Source organism: Symphodus melops (assembly GCF_947650265.1).
Source record: "Symphodus melops genome assembly, chromosome: 23".
NCBI lineage: Eukaryota > Metazoa > Chordata > Actinopteri > Labriformes > Labridae > Symphodus > Symphodus melops.
In genome coordinates, this window is record NC_136713.1 from 13,193,610 (window position 1) to 13,219,393 (window position 25,784).

General features: G+C 39.9%; 2 protein-coding genes and 1 long non-coding RNA gene across 3 annotated transcripts in view; 2 read left to right on the forward strand and 1 right to left on the reverse strand.

Annotated features, from left to right (window-relative positions):
- Nucleotides 1–11,173, forward strand: part of LOC306818784 (uncharacterized protein) — a gene marked incomplete at its 3' end in the record, with an annotated part of 49,206 nt that extends 38,033 nt beyond the window's left edge. Inside the window, exons 2-6 of the mRNA XM_079336502.1 lie at nt 4,330–4,479; nt 5,541–5,660; nt 6,953–7,065; nt 7,214–7,527; nt 11,165–11,173. Of these exons, the coding sequence (XP_079192628.1) occupies nt 4,349–4,479; nt 5,541–5,660; nt 6,953–7,065; nt 7,214–7,527; nt 11,165–11,173 (687 nt within the window). The 5' untranslated portion in view covers nt 4,330–4,348. The remainder of the gene's footprint in view (nt 1–4,329; nt 4,480–5,540; nt 5,661–6,952; nt 7,066–7,213; nt 7,528–11,164) is intronic.
- The window catches only part of LOC306818909 (NLR family CARD domain-containing protein 3-like), a 112,825-nt gene extending 92,774 nt beyond the window's left edge, over nt 1–20,051 (forward strand). The window contains exon 9 of the mRNA XM_079336639.1: nt 20,014–20,051. Within this exon, the coding sequence (XP_079192765.1) occupies nt 20,014–20,023 (10 nt within the window). The 3' untranslated portion in view covers nt 20,024–20,051. The remainder of the gene's footprint in view (nt 1–20,013) is intronic.
- On the reverse strand, nt 15,472–16,126 carry LOC306818921. Its single transcript, XR_013778400.1, has 3 exons — nt 15,936–16,126; nt 15,716–15,779; nt 15,472–15,530 (listed from the first exon to the last, which is right to left on the reverse strand). It is a non-coding gene; the product is annotated as an uncharacterized lncRNA (long non-coding RNA).
- Nucleotides 20,052–25,784: the final 5,733 nt, after the last annotated feature.

Below are 25,784 nucleotides of genomic sequence, written 5' to 3' on the forward strand. Positions count from 1 at the left end.
AGCTCTGAGGTCTATGGATCACAATCTGATGAAGGTCCCTCCACCTCTTTATCGCACTAGAGGTGACCGGTCTTTCTAGGTTGTTGCTCCGAGGCTCTGGAATGAATTTCCACCGTCTTTGTGCTTTATTGAATCACTTGACACCTTCAAGAGTGAACTGAAGACACTTCTATTTGTCCAGGCTTTTAATGAGCTCCTTTTAGGGCTGCTAGGACTTTTGGATTGTCTTGGCTTGGTATATTACGTGTGATGTTTTTTTAAACTTTGTTGTGAAGCACTTTGTGACCTCTGTCTGTGAAAGGTGCTATATAAATAATATTTACTTACTTACACTTTCATCAACTTCTATCATCACACAGGATGTCAGATATCAAAGCAGTGAAGAATCAATCTGACACCATAAACAAGCTTCCTTCAATAAACACGTATCAAGCTGTGACCTTTGACTCCCTGTTGCTATGGTGATTATTAGACTTTGGTATTTCCTGGTGTCAGGAGACTCTGTCCTGTTGTGACGCAGATCTGTTCTCTGTTGAAGGTAAGAGACACTTTTACCTGTTTTTAAGACTCTCTGTTTAAGTGTCTAAAGAGCTGTAAGCTAACAGTTAGCCACCAGGTTCATTAGCTGCTGTGACTACAGTAGAAGTGAAGGAGACACAATGATCCTCAGTCACCATGCAGGCTATGCTAACCATGCTAACATGCTAACAGGTGGACTGAAGACGAGCCCACTCTGGAAAGTTTCTGTCACTGAGTTCATCACTTGATCTTCAGTGATTGAAATATTTGAGTGTTGTTCTGAACATCATTTTGATTTAAATACTTTTCTTAGTAAAGTTTTTTTTTTACAGTGAAACTCATTCTGATCAAATCCATAAGAAGTTGTTGTAAGTCAATCAGCTGACTGTGTTCTTGGTTAATCAATGACTTGATGGGCGTGTTTGAAGGTTGTTTTTAATCCTTTTATGATTCAAAGTCCTGCAGTGATGCCTCCTCTGATAAGATCAAACTTTATTGATGCTCGAGGATTAATTCAAATGTTTCAGCAGAACAAAGACAGAAAAGAGTTGAAATAAAAACGGTAGAATTCATCAAATGACAACAAGATGATGACAGACTTTTTCACACAGTGATTCATGTCCCAGTTCCAGACTATTCAGTGACGACATTCAGAAGATACAACTAGTTTAGTACTTCAGCTCATAGATGGATCAGAGCATGGGCAGAGAGGGGGAGGGCCCAGGACGCTGACCAATGGGAGACTTGGCCTTCACTTTTAGATATTTTTCTATATGAACACTTTCTGTGCTTAAATGAAAAATTAGATGAAATATGTTGTGGTTTCTCGAGGAAAGGGGCGATCGACAAGAGAGAGAGAGAGAGCTGCAAACCACAGTCAGCTGTTTGTTGGTACCAGTTAGGGGCGATCGACGAGAGAGAGAGAGAGAGCTACAAACCACAGTCAGCTGTTTGTTGTACCAGTTAGGGGCGATCAACGAGAGAGAGAGAGAGAGCGCTACAAACCACAGTCAGCTGTTTGTTGGTACCAGTTAGGGGCGATCGACGAGAGAGAGAGAGAGAGAGCGCTACAAACCACAGTCAGGTGTTTGTTGGTACCAGTTAGGGGCGATCGACGAGAGAGAGAGAGAGCACTGATTTTTTTATGACAATAATTAGTGAGGCGAGGGGAAATCCTAAATTAATTTGGAGTCAGTTAAAGAAGCTCCTGGGTCAACAAACAAAAGCAGGAAAACAAATTGAACTAAGCCTGAATGGAAACCTGACTAAGGACCCAGCTCAAGTAACTGGAGCTCTTAATCGATACTTTGTTGATTCTGTTGCAACTATTGCACAGAGCTTTTCTGCTAGGCAGGTTAATCTGAGTTTGGCAAACACAACAGAGCCAGCTTTCAATTTTAGTAATGTTCATGAATTAAAGATCACAGAAATGATTTGAACAAAAGCAGAAGTTGCTTCTAAACTAACAACCGCAATGGTCAAAATTACAGCATGGCTTAATCAGTGCTGTCTCCAACTTAACGTGTCTAAAACTGTTGGTATGTTTTTCACAAAAACATATAACTTTAAAGAAAAAGATCCAGACATACTTGTGTCTGGTGATAAACTACAGATTGTAAAATAATTAAAATACCTTGGCATTATACTTGACTCCAACCTCAACTTTAAAACACATGTAAAAAAAAGTCTGTAAACAAATTAAATTTAACCTTGCCAACTTCAGATTGATCAGAAACTCCATGTTCACTGAAGCAGCCATAATGTACATGCATTCAATGATTTTCTCACACATGACCTACTGTTTGACAAGCTGGTCTCAGGCGAGTCACACCACATTACAACCACTTGGTATAAACAGACAATAAAAGTTTTAGACAAAAAAACAAAGCAATTCCACCACTGTTCAATCCTCACAAAATACAACCTTCTGAGCTGGGAGAACATGATTAAATACCAAAATGCATGCCTCCTTTATAAGATCATACATGGTTTGGCTCCTCCCCCACTTAGAGATTTTGTAGTCATGCGAACAAATACACATCACTTCACGAGGGGTGTCTCAAGAGGCGACTGCGTTATTCCTCTGAGGAAGTGTGCTTTTAGTCAGTCAGCCTTTTTTGTTACAGCCTCTTGTGAATGGAACAACATCCCAACATTGATTAGAGAGCGCAACACTTACCACTCATTTAGTTCTCACCTGAAACACTGGCTAATTAATAACCACATCTGTCAGCACTGAATCAGTTCCGCCCGCTACTGCCATCTAGTGTCTGCTTGTTAGTGAACGTGTCCTGTGTTTTTAATGAATGTGGCTACTCACTCAATGTTTTATATGTGGCCTGGTGTCATCTGTGTTTATTGTATAATTGTGTTTCATGTTGTCCTGTGTGCACGTCACATTGACTTTGGGATGTTATTGGCAACGTGCTTTTACTAATACCTGTTAAATTTTGTACATTATGTCTGCTCAATGCTGCTCCTCGTCTGTCCTGCATGGTAGACATTTTTTAACCAAATGCTGCTTCTTGTTTGTCCTGTATGGTTTATGTATTTTCACCTGTGACTGCTTGTCTGTCCACTTAATTACTCTCATGTTGTTCCATTTGTAGCTTTTTTCAATGTTTGAATTTTACTGTGTTTTTTTTAGGGAGCCCTTTATAAAATCTGGCCAGGGACAACAGATGAAAATTAGCCTTTTGGCTAACTCTGGCATATTTACAGAAATGTTTATTAATATGCACTGTCCCTGTAAAAAAAAAAATAAAAAAAAATAATAGAAGCTGTTTGTGCGTAAATTAAAGTGTGAGTATTCATCTCTTGCATATTTGTCATATTGTTTACTCATATGGATGTTGTTTGGTTGATATGAATGAAAGTCGGAGCCCGTGTGCGCGCGCTATGATCAGCCATGTTAATGACAGCTGATTGCGTGCACGCTAATTTACGTCCCTCTGCTCACGTGACTCTGCGCGTCAGCGTGAGATGCGTCATGTTGAGTTAAAGGCACGTTAATTTATACACTTATTACGTAGTGTTTAGACAGTTGTGACTGAGCCCAAAGTGTTTAGTGTTAATTAAGTATTGTTATTTATCTTGCCTTTCAACTACGCTAATTCGGCAACCGGATGTAGCAGCTTGCCTGTATGTTTCAAAATAAAAGCATCCTGCTGGTTCCGGCAGTTAGAGGATTTATATAACAGGAAATGCTCTGTCAAGTTGTTAGCAGTAACTTAACAGGACTGAAATGTTAAAGAGACCTGTGCATTCTGTGTTTGAGTTTGTTAGTTTAAGACAGTGTGAAGAGAAATGTGATTATAACTACTGAATGGCTTTCTGTGTAAATGTATGGTTATATTTGACTGACAATATTACTTTATAGAGGTGAAGTCATTTATGTTATTTATGATTGAGACTGTATTTTGTTATTCTTTCTTTTTATAGAAAACCACACACACACACACACACACATGCATAAGTGAAACAACCAGTTCCAACTAGCTGTATGTGCTGCTCTATTGGAAAGTAAAGAAGAGCTGAACAGTGTGAAATCTCTCTCTGCCCTTTCTTTCATCATACTCCCTGGAAACGTGGCCTTAAGTGGTGTTCTGGCCGACACCTTGGTGTGAACCTAGTGACAAACACAGAACGAGCGCCCAGCCTGAGCTATTGTTATTATCTCTACTACAGTGTGTGTGTGTGTGTGTGTGTGTGCGTGTGTGTGTGTGTGCGTGTGTGTGTGTGTGTGTTAGATCATGTCTCCTGTTTCTCTTGTGTTGATCTCTCAGTGAGTGTTTCTGTGTTTCCTCTCAGACTGACTTCAGATCAGATCATGGATGTGAGTTTAGAGGAAGAGGAGGACGGAGCAGAGTCTCCTGGACCCAGCTGTCTGTCTCTGAAGAGTGATCGGTCCAAAGTTGAACCTTATAACTTCAGAACTAAACGTGGACCCTCGAACACAAAGTAAGTCTTCTTAGCAAAGAAACAAACTATGAAAGCTTCTCATCATCCACAGCTGTAGCCCTTTTTATATTTACAGCTTCTTTTATAGTTTTGTCCTCAGAGAGTTTGTTAAAGATTAGAGCTGAAACGATTCCACGAATAACTTTACTAACTTGATTACAAAAATTCATCAAGGAATTTTCGCTGCCTCGAGGCGTCGTTAAGTTTTTGGGTTTTTTTGCGTCATCAAAACTTTGCTATGAGTATAAAACATGTTTAATGTAGCTGCAGCTACCTGCTCCTCTCTCTGACACACAGACACTTCAGCGCTAACACACACACACACACACGAGCGCGGCCCGCCCCTTTTAACTTTTAGTCAGTACACAGTTGATCCGTGATCCATACGACCGACCGAGACCGAGTCAAACCGTCGGCTTTTCTCCGTTCACTCTCTCCGTGTCTGCAGCTAACATAACGATAGCAACGTCCTCTCACAGTCTCTGTCATAGACGAATGTCTATGGTCTCTGTAGTCTGTGAGCGCGCTGCAGGAGCAGACAGAGATACACTTTTAACAATATACAGGCTGATTATCTGAAATGTCTAATGTCTTCAAAGCTAAATCAAGACTGAACTTGTTTGTGGAATAATAATTTAGCAAATTGCTTTCTCAATTAAATGTACTGTAACAGATGTGTAGGCTACACAAAACAGTATTTGCTATTTCAGCCATTAAAACGTGTTTGGCCTGTATTTTTCCATCTACCTGCCGCCTTGACCAGTGAATCAGAAAGTGAATTTGGGACCCTGTCAGTAATATGGTGAGCATCATCAGCAGCTGTAGAGCAGAGGTGGTTGGCTGTAACAAGCAGGCGTTACCATGGTAACTGCAAAGAAGCAGGTTTGTAGGGACGAGCCAAGACGAGTTAAACCTTAATTAAGCAAAAGTATGATTTATTTGATTACTCGATTAATCGACGGGATATTCGATAGAATACTCGATTACTAAAATATTCGATAGCTGCAGCTCTATTAAACATTCATATACATAAAAATATCAAATGTGTTGTTTTTTTACAGAGTTCAGAGGAGCAGACAGAGAGCAGAGTCTCCTGTACCCAGCTGTCAGTCTCTGAAGAGTGATCGGTCCAAAAGTCATCCTTATAACTTCAGAACTAAACGTGGACCCTCGAACACAAAGTAAGTCTTCTTTGTCTCAAGGGTGGCCAATCAGATTTCATGTACAGGTCACAGTGATGAGTAAGGCGTCTACAACCTGTCACAAATCTCAACGCGCATTGATACATGGTATCCAATGACTGTAAACATTGAGCAGAGGCGCCCATGTACAGCACATCGCCATAATCCAACAAAGGAAGGAAGGCAGAAGAAACAAGAAGTTTCCTCGCCCTGAGTGAAAAGCAGGATTTATTTCTATAATAAAATCTCAGCTTCACTTTGAGTTTGGAGACGAGTTTGGCGATATGTGCTTTAAATGATAGTTCATAGTCCAGAAGCAAACCCAGGTACTTGTAGCTTTTGCAAGCTCAATTGTATTTCCTTGGGATGTAAAATTCAAGGGTACATTTGTTGGTTTTTCACGTAAATGTGAAAACAACACGAGCTTTGTTTCATCATAGTTTATGACCAACTTTAGTTCCCTCAGCCGAGACTGGACAACATTAAATGCTGATTGCATAAACTCAAAAGCTTGTGCAACAGATGTTGAGCAACAATAGATGATAGTATCATCAGCATCAAAGTGATACATGGCATTCAACACATTTTCACACAGATTATTAATATGAATGGAAAATAAAATGGGTCCTAATATGGAACCCTGGGGGACCCCCTTTGAGATTTCTAAAAAGGACAAAGTGGATCCTGCCGATAGTTGTCAAACCATTGTGCTGCTTGCTTTGACAGGCCAATTTGATGTAAGATGTTGATCAATAATCTGTAATCAACAGTATCAAATGCCTTTGAAAGGTCAATAAATAGAGCTACACAACATTTTTTGAAATCAATTGCTTCAAAAATGTCATTCCAAACCTTAAATGCAGCTGTAACAGGGCTATGTTGTTTTCTCAAGCCTGACTGATATTTAGAAAGGACATTATTATCCTCCAAGAAGTCCTTCAATTGATCACTAACTAAAGTGTTAGTCTCGTCGTCTACCTGGCCGCTAGCGCTAGCATTAGCATTGTCCTCATCTTCTCTATCCAGCGAGGTGCGATCTTTGCTAGCGTCGTTAACGTCATCGACTTCACCCACTTTTTACGGTTTATATTTACGTGCGTTTGGCGTTTTTGTAGAGAAAGTTGTAATATACTCGGTACTGAGGCAAGCGTGGGCAACTGAGTGACTCCATGTTGAAATGGAAATTCAAACTGAATCTCGCTGCCATTCAGGTAGACGCCATAACCGGAAGTTAATCTTCATATTTTCTATCAGTCAACCATCAGTTTAGTTCTAAAGACATGTCTTCACAGGGGGATGAAGAGGACTCATGTTAGAGAGGAGGAGACGTCCTGTCCTCAGTATGGAAAAAGATCCAGACCAGGAGCTGGACTGCAGACAGTCAGTCAGAGCAGCACTGAACAAAGTAAGACTGTACACCTTTGTGCTTCTGTGATCTCCTCAAACACGACTTTTATTGGTCAGTGTCAAAAGTCTAGAAATTAAAACTCTTTTTACTTCTTTTACAAAAACATCTGAAAACAATAATCAGATTCTATTATTCTCTCTTTCAGTAGATAGAGGTCAGCAGGAGGTTTTAGATCAACATAAGGTCAGTCTGAGGACGAGATGTGAACATGTGACTGAAGGAAGTGATGAAACAGGAAGTAGAACCCCCCTCAAAAGGATCTACACTGAGCTCCACATCACAGAGGGGCAGAGAGAAGAGGTGAATACCCAACATGAGGTGAGACAGATGGAGACAGAGTCTAAAAAGAAGACCGTCCATGAGACTCCAATCAAGTGCCAGGACCTCTTTAAAGCCTTACCCGACCAACAGGAACCAAAGACAGGAGCTCAACCCGACCAACAGGAACCAAAGACAGGAGTTCAACCCGACCAACAGAAACCCATCAGAGTGGTTCTGACAAACGGCGTGGCTGGTGTTGGAAAAACCTTCTCAGTGCAGAAGTTCACTCTGGACTGGGCCGAGGGCTCAGAGAACCAAGACGTCAGTCTGCTGATCCTGCTTTCATTCAGGGAGCTGAACTTGGTCAGAGATAAGCGCTACAGTCTTCTTGAGCTGCTCCGTGTTTTCCATCCAACATTACAGAAGGTGGCAGCAGAGACGCTCGCTGTCTGTAAACTGTTGTTCATCTTTGACGGCCTGGATGAAAGCAGACCGCCATTGGACTTCACAAACAGGGAGGTTGTGTCTGATGTCACGCAGAAGTCATCGTTAAACACTCTGTTCACAAACCTCATCAAGGGGAATCTGCTCCCCTCAGCTCTCATCTGGATCACTTCTCGACCTGCAGCAGCCAATCAGATCCCTCCTTCATGTGTTGACAGGGTAACAGAAGTACGAGGCTTCACTGACGCCCAGAAGGAGGAGTACTTCAGGAGGAGGTGCAGTGATGAAGATCTGTCCAGCAGAATCATCTCACACATCCAGACATCCAGGAGCCTCCACATCATGTGTCTGATCCCGGTCTTCTGCTGGATCACTGCCACAGTTCTGGAGCACATGATGAGCACAGAGCAGAGAGGAGAGCTGCCCAAGACCCTGACTGACATGTACTCACACTTCCTGCTGGTTCAGACAAAGAGGAAGAAGAACAAGTATGGTGAGGGACATCAGACGAGTCTACATGAGCTGACGGAGGCCGACAGGAAACTTCTTCTGAAGCTGGGGAGGCTGGCGTTTGAACATCTGAAGGACGGAAACATCATGTTCTACCATGAAGACCTGGAGCGGTGTGGTCTGGATGTCACAGAGGCCTCTGTGTACTCAGGAGTTTGTACAGAGATCTTCAAAACAGAGTGTGTGATCTTCCAGAAAACAGTCTACTGCTTTGTTCATCTGAGCGTTCAGGAGTTTCTGGCTGCAGTCTACATGTTCCACTGTTTCACCAACAGGAACACAACAGTACTGAGGACTTTTCTGGGAGAAAAACATGTAAATTCAACTCTTGATGTTTTCCTAAAGGAAGCAATGAAGAAATCCCTGAGAAGTAAGAACGGTCACCTGGACCTGTTTGTTCGCTTCCTTCATGGTCTTTCTCTGGAGTCAAACCAGAGACTCTTAGGAGGCCTGCTGGGTCAGACAGACAACAGTCCGGAAATGATCCAGAGAGTCATCAACAACCTGAAGGAGATGAACAGTGATGATGAATCTCCTGACAGAAGCATCAACATCTTCCACTGTCTGACGGAGATGAAGGACCTCTCAGTCCATCAGGAGATCCAAGAGTTCTTGAAGTCAGAGAACAGATCAGAGAAGGAACTTTCTGTGTTTCAGTGCTCTGCTCTGGCCTACATGCTGCAGATGTCCGAGGAGGTTCTGGATGAGTTGGACCTGCTGAAGTACAAAACATCAGACCAGGGACGACAGAGACTGATTCCAGCTGTGAGGAACTGCAGGAAGGCAAAGTAAGTCCAGATGTGATGAACATTATAAATCAGTGTCATGTACTAATAGTGCTGGTTGACCTCAAATCAATATCACCATTCATTGAACATGTGACCTCAGTTAAGATTAATTAAAGATTATTTAGTTTTTTCCCTCATAGTTCACTGACATGGTCTCTACTGTAAATGTGCTCCACTATTAAAGCTGGGATATGTTTCTAATGAAGGAGTGAATATCTGATGAACTATCGAGTGGTTATTAAGTGAATATTTAGAATTGAAATCAAATCATCTCTTGAGATGAAAACCACACATTTTAGTTTTAAAGGAGAAATTAACTTCTCTAAAAGAGAAACTTTTTTCTTCAGTGTTTTCATTTGACTTGTTTTTGTTGGACGTCGTCTTCCATGAAGACAAAATGTGTTCAAACTTCCAGGTCATGATTGGACGTGTCTTCATGTGACTCTGTCCTGAAAATAATTAAAATAATTGACATCGATTAATTGTTCTGAAAGTCAGTTTGTAATAATGTTAAATTAATTTCCCAGCCCTATGTAATAATTTAATAAACTAAAGTAAATCCTCTCTGTTCACTAAAAACTGTTCCTCTGTTAATGTTCAGGAGAAACAGTCAGTGGTAGTTTTTTTCAGACGTGATGTTTTTGAGGTTTTTGTCCTGAGTTCATAAATGTTTTTGATAGTTTTTTTGTGAACACATTCAGGAGAGAATTCCCAAAGAAGTGACTGAGATGTGTGATAGTGTTAATCCCTGAAAAGAGAGATGCTGTGAGCGCCCCCTTCCAGCCTCTGCAGGCATTACTAGTCAATCATGAGCATCATCTCTGAACATCTCAGCAGGTAGATCACAGATAAACTGTTCTTACAGGAGATGGCTCCTCCTCTTGGCTGACTTGTTTGATTTCTGGATCATTCTGCAGCAGTCTCTGTATTTTCACTTTTATAGAAGTGAGTCAGACGGCTGGAGAATGAGATGGTCCTCCTCCAGAGTTACTGTTCAATGACTTTCAAATGGTTTTCTACTGCAGAAAGAGTCCTCTGAATAGATCCCACTTTATATCACTATAGACATGAGCTCATCCTAAATCAAACTCCATGTGTTTCCATGTGTAACCCTCCTGGATAAATGCACGTCTTTCTAGGTTCTGGAGGAGCGAGGTCCTGAGCACAGTAACCATAAATCTCACACACACACACACACACACACACACACACACACACACACACACACACACACACACACACACACACACACACACACATAGTTTAAGGAACAGCAGCTTTGTTTGAGTCAAATCAGGATTTTGACCTCTAAATGAAATCATGAGCATGAATGATGTTTACCTTTATTAGTTACAGGATCACTAAATCACATGAACTGGTTTGAATGACTTTGCAAAGCCATAACTTGTTTGCTAACAGGCAGAAAAACGAGCACAATGAAGTGAGCAGCTGGCTGACTGAGACATGTGAAGTGCAGCTTTTTAAGATGACACACACTTCACTCAGTTTCATGACTTCTACAGGAACTCTTCTCACTCCTAACTGATGAATTATCCTCTGTCCATCTTTATCACTTAGTGCTGCTGTTTATCAACTTCTACATTTAACAAGGTGACAACATGGTGACCATCTCTTACTCACTCTGTCTTCATAAAAAAAGAAACTCTCGTCCTGCATCGCAGACTTTTACTTTGCTGCACATCAATCTGCACTGCAAAACTACTGTTGATTTTAGTCGTACAAAACTGCAACAATAAACTCACTGACTTAGTAATCACAGCTCGAGTGTGTTACATCAAATAAACACATTAACTGATGAACTAAACCAATAATTATGTTGTTTATGACTCTTTTAATAACTATTTTAAGCTGTTTTTAGCAGCAGGGTTACACATCTGTAACATTTAGTAAATGATTGAAAGATGAAGAATGTGCAGGTTTGAAAAACAGTGAGGAGACTCAGTGAGGAGATTCCACTGATGTGTAAAGTTAAGACCAAACAGGACCTGTCAAACTTCAATCATCAGATGTGAGACGTGAATATCAACGCTTCTTTCATTACTCTTAATTGTCTATTATATGTGTCACTACAGACTTTTTAACTGTGGACTCTCAAAGATTCACTGTGACGTCGTGGCCTCAGCTCTGAAGTCCAACCCCTCCCATCTCAGAGAGCTGGACCTGAGCAGGAACCGGAACCTGCAAGATTCAGGAGTGAAGCTGCTATGTGAGGGACTGCAGAGTCCAAACTGCAGACTGGAGACTCTGAGGTCAGATCACTGACTGTATTTCACTTTTATGCCGATGACACTATTTTGTATTGTTCTGCTTCATCATTAACAGGTGCCAGACAAAAGCTACAATCTACTTTTGATGCCATTCAGATAAATCTTAATCAATTAAGACGTGTGCTCAATTCTGGCAAAACTAAATTGATGTTCTTTTGAAAATCAAGGACAGACCGCTTCACACTTAATAATATTCAGCTCATGCACGCTTACTTACTACTGTGTGTGTGTGTGTGTGTGTGTGTGTGTGGGGGGGGGGGGGGGGGGGGGGGGGGGGTCTGAAGATGCTGGATCACAGTCTGAAACTCGTGCAAAACTTGTGAATAATGAAGTTCAACACTAGAAGCCAGAGGCTGAATTTGTGATAGACAGTGTTTACACTGGTCTTCCTGAACATGAAGATATTACCCGGATATAACGCTAGAGTTCACAGAGAAACAGACACGGGACGCAGCGGACAAAGAGCTTTTAAAATAGTCAAACCAGAGACGCAGTGGTCAGATAAGAAGCAAATATTATCTTCACAACTTCACATGAATAACTCAGTTATTAAACACACTCTCTAAAGCTCACTGCTCAGACCTGATTCAGCCTCACTTGTAAAGCGTTTGTCTGCGGTTGAGGAGGGGAAAGGTCCCACCATGAAATCAGATCTCCAGTCTGTTTCCGTGCAGATGAGTTGTGATGGCGGCGGCGGTTCCCAGAGGATGAGTAGGCTTGGTGTGTTCTCTGTCGAGCGAGGCGATCTCCGTGGTTGTCCTGTTCATTGCAGGATGGAACCAGACGTGATCTTTACACTCTCTAAATACCGTTTTTAATTCGGTCTGTGAATAAGACGCTCTCCGAGAATCTCCGTCGAGATGCGTTCAATGGATGATGCAAGCTGGGGATTCAGAACACTGTCATTCCTTGAGGCCTCGGGTTGCCTGCACGCCAAAACATTGAAACAAAGAGCAGCGTGCTGTGAAGCAGGAGTAGACTTGTGTCTCTGGATGCTGGAAGCATTTGAAGAGAGAGAACAATGGGAGACGACTGCTTTTATTCACCCTAAACTTCACACCTATGTGTTAGCTGTTGCAGAGCATGCTGGGAGGAAGAGTCAGCTAAATAACTACTATTCTGGCTGTCCTCAATAAAAACAGTGCTTTGTTATCCATTGAGTTTTTTGAGTTAGGCTCAGAGAGAGAGAGAGAGAGAGAGAGAGAGAGAGAGAGAGAGGGAGCAGGGTGAAGTGAGATGAGAAATAGCTGAACTGTCAGCTCTACAGAAGACGTGTAGAACTATATTTTAATGCAACATGAACTATATCCATATTAAAGATATTGTCTTATATCATGTTTGAATATATATCCATATATCTTAAATACTGGATATATCTCCCAGCCCTAATCTGCCACCAAGACAAGACACGCCCAGTTACATCTCTAATATTTCTCTGACTCTGATCACTGTTGGAAATATTTGATGTAATGTAAATACTCATCAATAAAAAGATATATAACATGGGTTTAGTCCATTTGAAATGAATTCAGATATTTAAATTCGAGCTGAAACGATTCCTCGAATAACTTGATTACAAAAATTCATTGAGGAATTTTCGCTGCCTCGAGGCTTTGCTAAGTTTGTTTTTTTGCGTCATTAAAACTTTGCTAAAACATGTTTTATACTATAAAACATTTCAGCGCTAACACACACACACACACACGAGCGCGGCGCGCCCCTTTTAACTTTTAGTCAGCACACAGTTGATCCGTGATCCATACGACCGAGTCGGGAACACGTGATCCGGTCAAACCGTCGGCTTTTCTCCGTTCACTCTCTCCGTGTCTGCAGCTAACATAACGATAGCAACGTCCTCTCACAGTCTCTGTCATAGACATACACATACGTCTATGACAGACTGTCTGTCACTGTCTACATAGGCTACTCTCTGTAGTAGTGATGGGAATTATGCCTCTTTTTAGAGAACCGGCTCTTTTGGCTCGGCTCACCAAAAAGAGCCGGCTCTTTCGGTTCCCAAGTGGCTCTTCAGATTTGTTGTAAAAATATGCATTATATCAAATGTTTATGATATAAACACACTTTTATTTATACACTCACCTAAACACATAGACACTAAATGGTGACAATGTCTCAAAATGAAGGAACACTGCATCAAATCCTCTCTCTAAAAAATCAAGTTCAAAATAAACATTTCTCCTCTCCTCTTTGCCTGATCATCCCCGGCCTTTCTTGCTGCAACAAATAACTTGATTGACGCTGCCTCTTAAAACTGCGTTACATCGTTGCTCCGATTCATTTAAATGCCGTTCTAAAAAAAAAACCTGCAGTCACGTCGGGAGACTCGCGACTGTGTTTACTTTCAGTTTTAATGAAACGAAACTTAAAGAAAAGTACGAGTAGGACATAACAGATGTTTCAACCTCTGTCTCTCTCTTCTGTTCGTCTGCTGTGTATATAACCCCTCCCCTCCCCCTGCTCAGTGAGGACACAGACGCAACCGCACATCTTCACCAATGATATCCGGCTTTAACAGAAAAAAGACAAGACAAAAACTAATCGGCTCCCATCTGGCTTCCAATGACGAGCCGGCTCCTGTCGTTCACTTCAAAGAGCCGAGTCTTAGAGCCGACACATCACTACTCTGTAGTCTCTGTAGTCTGTGAGCGCGCTGAATGCACACAAGCAAATTTTCTCAATTTCCTGATCTGACAAAATGATTGAATCTGTGATTGATCCAACAGAACATAATGATTTCTCAATTAAATGTAACAGATGTGTAGGCTACACAAAACACTATTTGTTATTTCAGCCATTAACTCTTTCCCCGCCAGAGAATTCTAGAATGTTTGCCAGCCAGCGCCAGCCTTTTTCACCATTTTCACCAATCTTTCAAGACTCACAGAATATTTTGTTCTTTGAATATGTAAATATTGAACACATCAAAAGAAAGATCAGAGCCTCTGCTTTCATATACAAAAAACTATTTTATTCAAACTTCATTCAGTCTTTTTTTATCAGCACTTGAATATCGGCCATTTTCACAAAAAAACAACATTCCGGACAAAAAGCTGAGAAAACAGCACTTTTGTAAAACACATTTATTTATTTTCAAGAAAAAAAAACTGATTTTGAGTTTACATTTGGATTCTTTTTACTTTAATTTGACAACTATAGTTATATTTTAAAATAAATAACTAAAATAAATAAAAATGATTACATAAAATTATAAATTTTCTTTGAATAGTGTAGCACTACAACATTTACAAACTATATTATAAATGTTTCTTCTCTTATACACTCAGAAATACTTTGTTTTTACAAACACTTAAATATCATTATTATTTTCAATAAGAAAACATTAGTTGAAGTAAAAGCTTATCAAGAAGAGAGACAGCTGTGTCTCCCAGGGAAGTGCCTTCTCTGCAATAGGGTTTCATGTTGTAACAGTACCCTGCGTCAGAATCACAAAGGATGGAGGATTTGATCCCATATTTGACAGGTTTTTGGGGATTGTACACCCTGAACGCTCGCCGTCCACGCCACAGAAGCATACCCTCATCAATGCAAATGTTGGTGTTAGGTTGATACATTTGACTGAATTTAGATATAAGGTAATATAAGACAGGGCGGACTTTGTGCAACCTGTCAGTGCTATTTGCTGGCCTTGATTCATAATCATTGGAGTGTAGAAATCTCCATATGATTTCAAACCGGTTGCGGGACATGACCTTGTTGAAGTAGGGGGTGGCCAAAATGTCATCTGTAGACCAGTACATTTCAAGGTCAGGCTTAGGAATGATATGATCAAGAGCAGCAGCATCAGTTAGAGGTCCAGGATTGTCAGTGAAAAGGAAAGTCTTTTGGCTGCCAGTTCATTTCTTTCCACATCAGATTACCTGGACCAGGACCTGCACCTGGCTGGTTTACAGACCCTCTTGCTTGGTCACCAGGTACTTCACCTCCACCACGCCCATAAGATCCACAGGTCCGACCTCTGCCTCTTTGCTGTGTTCGACCTGTAAATAATTAAAAAGACAATTTTTTTATTCAACAGTGTGATGTGCACAAAGAGAGGAACGTTATTTTTCGGCCTCTTCATATCATATCTTACCTCTTTCACCTTGAGTAGTTCTGTGTAAAGGACACCTGGGCCTTGAATCCCTGGACTCTGTGTGTAAAATGTCATACAAATATTCATTTGGTAAATAGTTTGTGTACAAAATGAAAGCTAAATTATTTCTTTTTTTATCTTCTCTCACAAATTAGCAGATGCTCTTGTCTTGTAGTATCTAATGATCATACAATCCAAGTAACATACTATCAAACTAAATAAAATATGTTATCATGACTCACCTCTTGCACCTACGTGTATGTCTGGACCTTGGAGACCTGGATCTTGGAGACCTGGACTCTGTGTCTGGAAATTACAAGAAAAAGTCTGTCAAAAATTCGTTTGGTACATAGTTTATGTACAAAACTGAGGGATATGTTATTTCGACGTCACATTATCTCATGAATTAGCAGATGCGTATGCTATCACGGTGAATCAAAAAATAACGTGATCATATCTTACCTCTTACACGTCCTGAAGCTCTGAATGTAGGTCCTGAATCCCTCCGCTGCTGTCTTCATCCAGATCAGTTTCACGGAGGTCAAAAAATGAGTTATCAGAGTCTGTATCGATAATTAACTCTAAAGCTTCCGCAGCTGAATATCTCCTTGCTGGCGCCGGCATGTTTGTACTGTTCAAGAGCTTTTATCTCATATATACGGTGTGCGTCTCATATCTATACGGATAATGTTGACTTTTTGACGCGTGTCAAACTCACATACAGACTGATAGAACTCCGACCGCTGGAAAATAAGGACGAAGATGATGTTTGTTTTTTTTCTCTCTACTTTCCCGCGGGTGGTCTTGTTTGTTGGTTTTTGACCCCACAGTCCTGTAACTTTTTCACAACATCCGTCAGAGCGCCCCCTATCGTATTACACTGAAAACACCAATTGACGGAAATTTCCGTCAATGGCGGAGAACGGTTGGGTTCCAAATGACGGAAATTTCTGTCAATGGCGGGGAATGAGTTAAAACATGGTTGGTTGTAACAAGCAGGCGTTACCATGGTAACTTCAAAGAAGCAGGTTTGTAGGGACGACCCGAGACGAGTTAAACCTTAATTAAGCAAAAGCATGATTATTCGATTAATCGATTCGGATATTCGATAGAATACTCGATTACTAAAATATTCGATAGCTGCAGCTCTAATTTAAATGTAAAGATTCTAATAAAATTCAACATATTGTACGTTTCAATCTAAGAATGATCAGGAAGTACAAAAACATGAATGAATCACTATGAAGTCCTTCACTGTGTGAATGAACAGATGATGTGTTCATGTGGACAACATCACACATTCATGTATAAAGCTCACTGTCGTCTACATTTACTTCTTTTATTCTTTATTCAGATTGAGGAACTGCAGTTTGTCAGAGATCAGCTGTTCTTCTCTGGCCTCAGCTCTGAAGTCCAACCCCTCCCATCTCAGAGAGCTGAACCTGAGCTCCAACAAGCTGCAGGATTCAGGAGTGAAGCTGCTGTGTGATTATCTGCAGAGTCCAAACTGCAGACTGGAGACTCTGAGGTCAGATCACTGACTGTAATATAGATATGAATATAATAGAAACTGTGTTGACTGTTTGAATTTCACCCATTCTTGAGAATTGGGAAACATCATGTCCCAAACAAACAAACTTAAAAATACCACTCACAAATGAACTTATTCCTTTTTTAATGAAAATCCCTTTAAAAGATTTTCATGATGAAACTAATTTGAAATCCCAAATGTTGGTTCTGATTTCTTTGTTTCATGTCTAAACCTGCCCGATGGCAGAAAACAATTTAAAACTTGAAACAATTTAAAAAAGAGTCAAACTCTTCAAACTATAAAAGTTTCTGATACTAAAGGTCTAAAATAATATTATAGTCATCGACACTTTAAAATGTTGTTTTTAGGAACATTTGGACCTGTTAGAGTTGTGTCCCAGATTTGAGTCAACTCTGTCAGACTTTTACAGAAACATCAAATAATCAGACATAAAAAGAGGTGAGCTACAACATGAAGGACCCCCGTCTTATTCCTGCTTTAAAAAAGGGGGGGATGCTGTTCAAACATGGTTCACATTTTGATTTGTTGAGAACTTGATGAAATGATTTTACTATCAGCTGTGTCTCTACTCGGCCTGTAACGCTACACAAACATTTGGGTTGGGTACGGTTCTCAGTTCTGAAGATTGGGTTGGGTACATTTTGGGTCCAGTAAGGGACCTGATGCAACACTTTCTTTTTCTTTATCAGGAACATTTACAACTTCCCTTTTACACATTGTCTTAAGTTCAGCATGGACAGTTCAGACTTCACCTGCTCAGGTTTCTTTTTCATGACATTTTAAATGAAACATTCAAAAATAACATCAAATCAAATATACTTATAACCAAAAGAGTCTCCAATCAATAAAAGAAATGAATGAAATAAAATCATCCATATAGCCTATAGTATATATAAAAAGATGTGTTTTAAATGACAGAGACAAACACTGACACCTTTCTGTTTATGAAGTCAGCACTTTTTAGAGCACAAAATAAAGCTGGGACAGTTTCATCTCACAACTATTCATATTTCCCTCTGTCAATATAAGAAGCTGTAAAAACACAAAGTCCCATTCTGCATGTAATCCACTGTGATAAAAACAGCAGTGGTGTTTGTTATGTCTTTGGCCCGTTCAGAATTATTATCAAGAGGCTGTTTAAATGCAAAGGAGACTTGGCTTTGCTCCACACTCTCTTTGTTCCTGCTTGCAGTGATGTTCACGTTGGCGTGCTATCCCTTTGACTGCTTTAATAAGTTGGACGTGTTGTCAACGTACCCGACAGCTTCACTGCTGTCACTCCTGTGAGCGCTCGCTACACTTGAATTGTGCACTGGCACACAGATTTTAGCCCAGGCTTTCTGTCATGAAAAAGACTTTTGGTTCAAGGCTTTAAAAGCATCAGATCCCGACAACAGACGGGTTCAAATCAAGATTGAAATGAAAAAAGTCCTGAGAAGAGTGGAGAGTGAGTGCAGGGCACGAGGACAACAGAAGGGAGAAGAGAAGTTTCAGCCACAGTGGCAGACAGCTGGAGCTGGAACACGCTGCAGCTACATTTCTACTTAGATTAAAGACTAGATCCTGGTAAAGATCAAGGTTATTCACAAAGCATGTCAGTCCTTAAGAGAGCTCCTAAAGTCCAAATGTAAGGATGAAGAGTTTCTCCCTCAGAGAAGAAAGGAGGAGAGAAAGGTGACAGCTCTATCACAGCCTCATGTTAATATCAAATAGATTCAGTCCACTCTTACAGTTACCAGCATGCTGAACAAACACTTTAGCATCACAATGCTTCAAGACTTCATTGTTGACTGTTATTTTAACATGGGTTTAGTCCATTTGAATTCAGATATTTAAATGTAAAGATTCTAATATAATTCAACATCTTGTACGTTTCAATCTAAGAATGATCAGGAAGTACAAAAACATGAATGAATCACTATGAAGTCCTTCAATGTGTGAATGAACAGATAATGATCACATCAGTGTGTTCATGTGGACAACATCACACATTCATGTATAAAGCTCACTGTCATCTACATTTACTTCTTTTATTCTTTATTCAGATTGGGGAACTGCAATTTGTCAGAGATCAGCTGTTCTTCTCTGGCCTCAGCTCTGAAGTCCAACCCCTCCCATCTCAGAGAGCTGGACCTGAGCTTCAACAACCTGCAGGATTCAGACGTGAAGCTGCTGAGTGATCTTCAGAAGAATCCAAACTATGGACTGAAGTTTCTGAGGTCAGTCTCTCAGTGTTCTTTAGTAAAGCCTCCACATATCAGCTCATACATATATTTACATTCTTGTTGTTCGTTGTTGGAGAAATCCTTTTCTTTGTTCTCTGCTACAAAGAGAGTTCAACATACTCAGGGTTTGTTTTCTGTGATCTGGCTTCACTAACCCTGACAGAAGAGATGGTGCTGAACAGTCACATGAAGCTGGTGATCAACCTGAGAAGAGTTTCATAAAAGGGGCGGAGCTATCTTCATATCACGATATATATCACCATATCTCACAGACTGTGAACAAACGATATGAATCATATGAAGAAGTTGAACACAAACAGGCTCAAAGACTAAAGTTACACAGCTGCAGGAACAAATGCAGGAAGGACAACTGACAGAAACAAAGAAACATCAGAGAGGATTCATGTCCAAACTACGCCTTCTTCTATTTTCCTCCCATGGTTGGTTGACCTTTGACCTGACTATAATAAGTCCTGTTTCTTCTCTGAACTGAATGTGTTGCTCTGACTCTTTAAAGTGGAGAGGAGAACAGTCGGCTGTCAGAGCTGGTAGGACAGAACGACGCTGTGTGTGTCTGAGTGTGTGTGGACGTGAAGCTCTCATAACTCAGTGTAAACTCACACTCAGACACCAACATGAAACCGTTCAGTGTTAAAGTCCAAAGGTGGAGTGGGGGCGGAGCTTAGTTACAGCGCTGTGGGGGAATCTGATGACTCCCAGCTGATGAAAATGATTTCTGTCATCTCTCTTCTTCTCTCATTAGCTGGAGGTGATCTCTGTCATAATGTGAGTGATCAGGACTGGTGGAGCAGAGAGGAGCAGCTGATGATCCACAGAGGAGGAACCTCCACCATCTTGTGTGTGGAGAAGCTCTGCAAGCTGAGGAGAGCTTCATCCATCAGGGACTGACAGAGGAATCAGCTCACACTTCATTTCAGTCATATTTCTTTTTTTCAATTGTATTTGTAATCACACATATTCAGAGACATTCGTACAGTACAGTCATTTGTGCTTAAACAATAGAGTGATTCCTCCTTTTATGTTTTTGTGCTTTAACACAGAACAAAATAAATGATGTCAGAGATGAGGTGATCTCCCACTGAAAAGAAAAACAAAGACAAAAACAAAGTATACAGGGGTTCATAACTAAAGGAAAAGCAGTTGAAAGAAAAGATGGGAGTTTAGGGGAGATATAGGATTTTCTTTTTATCCAGAGATCCTCAAATGAGTTTTTGTGAAGCTTCAGAGAACAAGTGATCTGTGTCATTGAATAGATTCCATAAACTACATGGTAGCAGTCTTCCACTGGTGGAGGAACATTTCTTTGTTATCGCCTTTCTGCCAGCAATGCTCAGGCTTCCAAATGAGTATTTGGTTTAGTGGATGAATGCAGGTTAGCAAGGAAGACTTGGTCCCATTCCTGGGTAACATCTGACTTTAAAGACATCTGTTGGTTCTCTGTGGATCTCAAAGCAGAAGCTGTGTTTTTTAGGACAGAACAGGTGGTAGTGATTTGCTTCCTGTGAGCCACAATTCCTCCAGCAGCTAGAAGAGTCTATGGGTACATCTCAGTTCCCTTCATTGCATCCAAGTGTCCTCCACTTGTGTCTTAGTCCCTCCCAGCAGAGATGCACAGAGATATTGTGTAGAGGCAAAAGAACAGTTCATAATGATAAATGCAGTTAAAAATGTTAAGATTGTTAAAAGCATAGTAAATGTCATGTTTGTTGAGTAATTTGATATGTTGTGATAAAAAGGTGTACTTTCCCTTTAAGATCGTATATGTGCGCATGATATTGTATTGGTTTTGTGTTTTGAGCAAAAAAAAGCAAATTGATTTCATTGATTAGTATTTAGTTATAAAGAAGTGTATTAGTCAGGCACGTTCATATCCTTGGAATTATAACTTTGGAACTAGTAATAAATGGGACATTTTTTCCTTTTTTAAAACGTTTCTGAAGTGAACTTTTGTTGAACTGTGGAGCCTGAGCTGGCTAAAGACATACATGTGGAATGTAACTTTTGCTATCAACGGACATCAGAGTAAGCCATTGCACGTTCACAGGCCAGTTAAAACCTCTACATTAGTAAGAAAACCCGCTACACATTGGAAAGAGGAGCCTTTGGAGAGGTTTGTGAAAAGTGGAGCGTGCATTCAAGACTCAACGCAGCTCATCTCTGCTGCACGTGAACATAGACTGTAAAAATAATGGACGGGACCAGAGCCATACATATATATATATATATATATATATATATATATATATATATATATATATATGGCTCTGGACCAGTGGGTGTGGACTGTAGCTGTTTCCGTTCTACGTTGGTGAAGCTTTTTTACTGCCCTCATGGGCGCTGTCATCTTGGAATTTTGACGTCATTTGCAACCAGAGTCTGCGCAGTAGGGTCCGGCGGGAGGAGCCCTGGCAACACGCCCCGCCTATTTAGCGTACCGCTCTGATAGCTTACGCAGCCCAGCTACGCCAAGAACTTAAGAACCTTTACGGAGGGAAATTCATCTACCGACCATAAACGTGAGTACAAAACCACCATATATTTCAAGTCAAATATCTAAACGTAGTTCATTCAGAAATTAAGAAAATCACACTTTTTATATTAATTATTGAATTTAAACGTTTTTTCATTGCTACTATACTGCTACTGGATGCCTTGTAATTCCCTCGGGATCGATCGATCTATCTATATATCTATCTATCTATCTATCTTCTTTAACTCTGTGGTTTATTAAACCTTTTATTTTGGGCAAAAAACGAACTAAAACTATTTTAAGCTAAGTTAGCAACATAAGCTGTGTACAGATCGAACATATGCTGGTGAAAATATGTTATATGATTGAAAGTAGTGGTGCACATAGTACTAAAGTTATATCTGCTGTCAGTAGTTACTTCAGTTCTATGTACATTTACAGAGTATATGTGTTTCTGTGCATAACTGTGGAGTTGGTAAATGAATCTGTTTCATTAAGGTTTCTGTTTGTATGGACCTTTTCTCTGGTTCTTTTCCTTGTCTAACATGTTTATCTCATTGTTTTTTATTATCCTCATTTTAGACACAAGGAAGAAGAAAGATGGCTGATAGATACCCCTGCCAGCTCACCTGATGGTCTCCCTTACTTTGTTCTCCTCTGGGTGAACACCTTTGGACTGTGGAAGGAAGAGAGCATGCAAACTACGTACTCACAGAGAGACTCCTGTCAGACAGGGATTCAAACCAGTAACCTCCTCACTTTTATAACTGAACCATCATTCACACTATGTGTTATAAATCAAATAAAGTGTTTATTGATTTAAACCTTTTCTCTCCTGTTTTAAGCTGTAAAAACACAGAATGTCTGATGTTCTTGTAGGGCAATGACAGAAGTCACAGCTGGGAAACAAATAGCTTTAAAAGTACATCAACACTCGAGTGCTGAACATTTAATGCAGGTTAGTGTTAAAGACAGCATGCACATAAAGACAGTAGAGTGGTATGATACAGACACGACTGAGAAGGCAATTACATTATTATATTTTATTCAATCACATGAAATGTAACACTAGTCTTGTAACTTTAACAAATACAGATTGTGCTTAAAAACATAGTGTGGTATTTTAAGCTACTTTCTTTCACTTGATTGGTCAGTTAGATGGAGGTAGTATTTAAGGTTTTTGTGGGTTATACAGGTTTGAAAGAGGCAAATGAATGCACAGTATTTTAAAGTTAAAGCAGATTAATCTAAATATAACAAAAAGAAAATGTGGCTTATAAGAAAAACCTCTGTATTAAACAGCCTCTCTTTTCTTCCGTTCATCTTTTGAATGAATAGTCAAACACTGCTCAGGACGTGCGAGCTGCGTCCTCTGTGGCTCAGGTGTTTCACATCAGACCGCCGTCCAGTGTACGATCAGACCAAACGCCCTGGAAAGAGAAGCAGTGGTCAGGTCCTCCAATCCTCCGAGGACGAGCTGGAAGAGAGATAGAGAGAGAACATGAGAAAAAGGAAATCCTCAGTTTAATGTATAATATGTTGGTGAAAACAGGGAAATACCTATTAAAAGACATAAAATCTTCATTAATGATTATAGATGCAAAATAAAAAACATTAATATATAATTTTGTGAGAAACGTGATCTTTCTGCCTTCTTTTATTGAGCCTGTCTGTCTCCTCCTAACCACCATAACAAGCAGCCTGTTTTGTAGTCTGTGTCAGGTTTTGTCAAGTTATAACACAATTTATTAATAAGCATCATTAAATGTACAACATGATCAACTTGTGATTATTGGATTGGTAATGTGTGTGTAAACTCATGCATGATGCTCGGTTAATATTACATTACACCACCGCTGATTGTTTGTGTTCACGTTTCTGTCAGTCTCTTAAATCAGACAGAAGTTATATTAAATCAGAGCTTACTTTAGTTTTATCCTGATATCTAGAGAAATATTCTACCTCATTATACAGTATTATAAATATCAGCCTGCATGGCAACATGTTAATGTCTGTATAACACACTCTTTACACAGACTGTAAACATGTACACATCAGTAATGATACAGGACAGATTTATAGTATTTAGCTTTGTTTTTGTCCTTGATACTTTTTTAAAAACCTTAACAGACCTATTTATTATTTACTGAAACATAACTACGCAAGATCCGCGGCTGTCAATCATCGCCATGTATGATGTAAAATCCCGTTTTTTAACCTCAAATAACTTATTTAAAACAAACTTCACAGAAAAATGAGCACTTGAACACCATGTAGGGTGATAATATCTAATGATCACAGCAGAGTTTAGGTCTGGAAAAAAAATATGTGACGAGTATTTTAACATAACAGTTTGACCCAAGTCCCGTCTGTTATCATTGAGGAGGCGGGGCTTATGACCTATACTGCAGCCAGTCAGTAGGGGGAGCTCTAAAAATAAAAGCTTCACTTCACAGGGGACCTTGTGCCGTCCATTATTTTTACAGTCTATGGGTAAGAATTACATCACCAGGTACATGGCATTCAATTCTAGAGACGGTACCAGAGCCTTTAACTTCTGAATGTCAAAATTCTGCATTATCTTGGCTATTATATAAGCAACAAGCAGAGAAGGATTTTTGGTTGGCTGCATCAGTGAATCTATTTAAACCTCAACGTGGTTGTTCTTGGTTGGGAAATTTACCATATATAAATCTTCTTGATCAGTTTGAAGATATTACAACAGCAGTTCCTGATGCTATGGAAGTGGCATCTGTGAAGGCTAAATCATGTTTTTGTTCAAATGGCACTCGTAGTAATGATGGTATGTTTATGGGAATATCAGAATGTGATACTTATGTGATGCAATTTGAACAAAATAATAAAAGGACTGTTGATGACACATATGAAGTGATTTTTCATTCATCAAATCATAAACAGAGTTGAACTTTAAGAGTAAAGAATCAATTTTTATCTGGTAATTTTACCATAGGGACATTTAAAGATATTTGGTGGATTTGTGGTGATAAGGCCTATCTATTTTTACCTCATGATTGGATTGGATGTTACATGGCACAGTTGAAACTTCCGTATGAAGTTTTTGTTATTCAGAAGGGTCAAGCGCCTGAAGAAGTTAACTCTACAGAGAACTCTGGAAGCAGAAAGAAGAGAGATTTAGCACAATTTCACAATTTGGAGTCTTATCATTGGAGAAAAAGTTTGGGTGAGAAATGGGGTATAGGATTGTTTCCATGGTATGGTGTTACATTTCTAGCGGATCATATTGATAATATTACATATACCTTGCAAGGGTTTGCAAATGAGACTATAAGAGGTTTTGAATATTTATCAAATACTCAGAGGAGTCATCGATTGATGATGTTAAAACATGATATGGCTCTTGATTATATTTTGGCCAAACAAGGTGGCCTTTGTGTAGCTTTGAATTTCACTGGAGATGCTTGCTATACTTTAATACCTGATGCTGCCGACAATATGACCAGTGTCATAGATGCTCTGAAACTTATAAGGAATTCATTTGGTCCATCACAAGGAGCAGGAAAGTCTGCTCATGCAGAACAATAACAAGAACAATTTGGACCAGTAGGAGCTATAGTGGTTCAGATTTTGATGGCTGCTCTACTGTCATTGTGTGTAATGTTTTGTTTTTGTACAGTGTTGTTGACCTTTGCAAAGGCTATGATATTACGTTGGGTAGGAGTTGTGATGCCAGGAGAGAATGTTCAGATGCCACTACTGAGTGATAATGACCTAGGTGAAGTTGAGGAGGTCATAGGCTTAGGGATAGTAGAGAGATATCCATTTTAAGAATCTAATATCATCATGATGTAGTGTAACTATTCTTGAATAAGAGTTGAATGGATAAAGGGGGGACATTGAAATATGCTTTATTTAATCATACATGGGGATTATGTAAAAGTATGATATGAAATGATTATATTTTTGATGCTTTTGTTGTGCAAGATACTGGTTTGTGATTTCTCTCCCTAGGATGGTACTTGGGGAGACCAGTGTGAGCATGATCGACTGTCCAGAGATTCCTT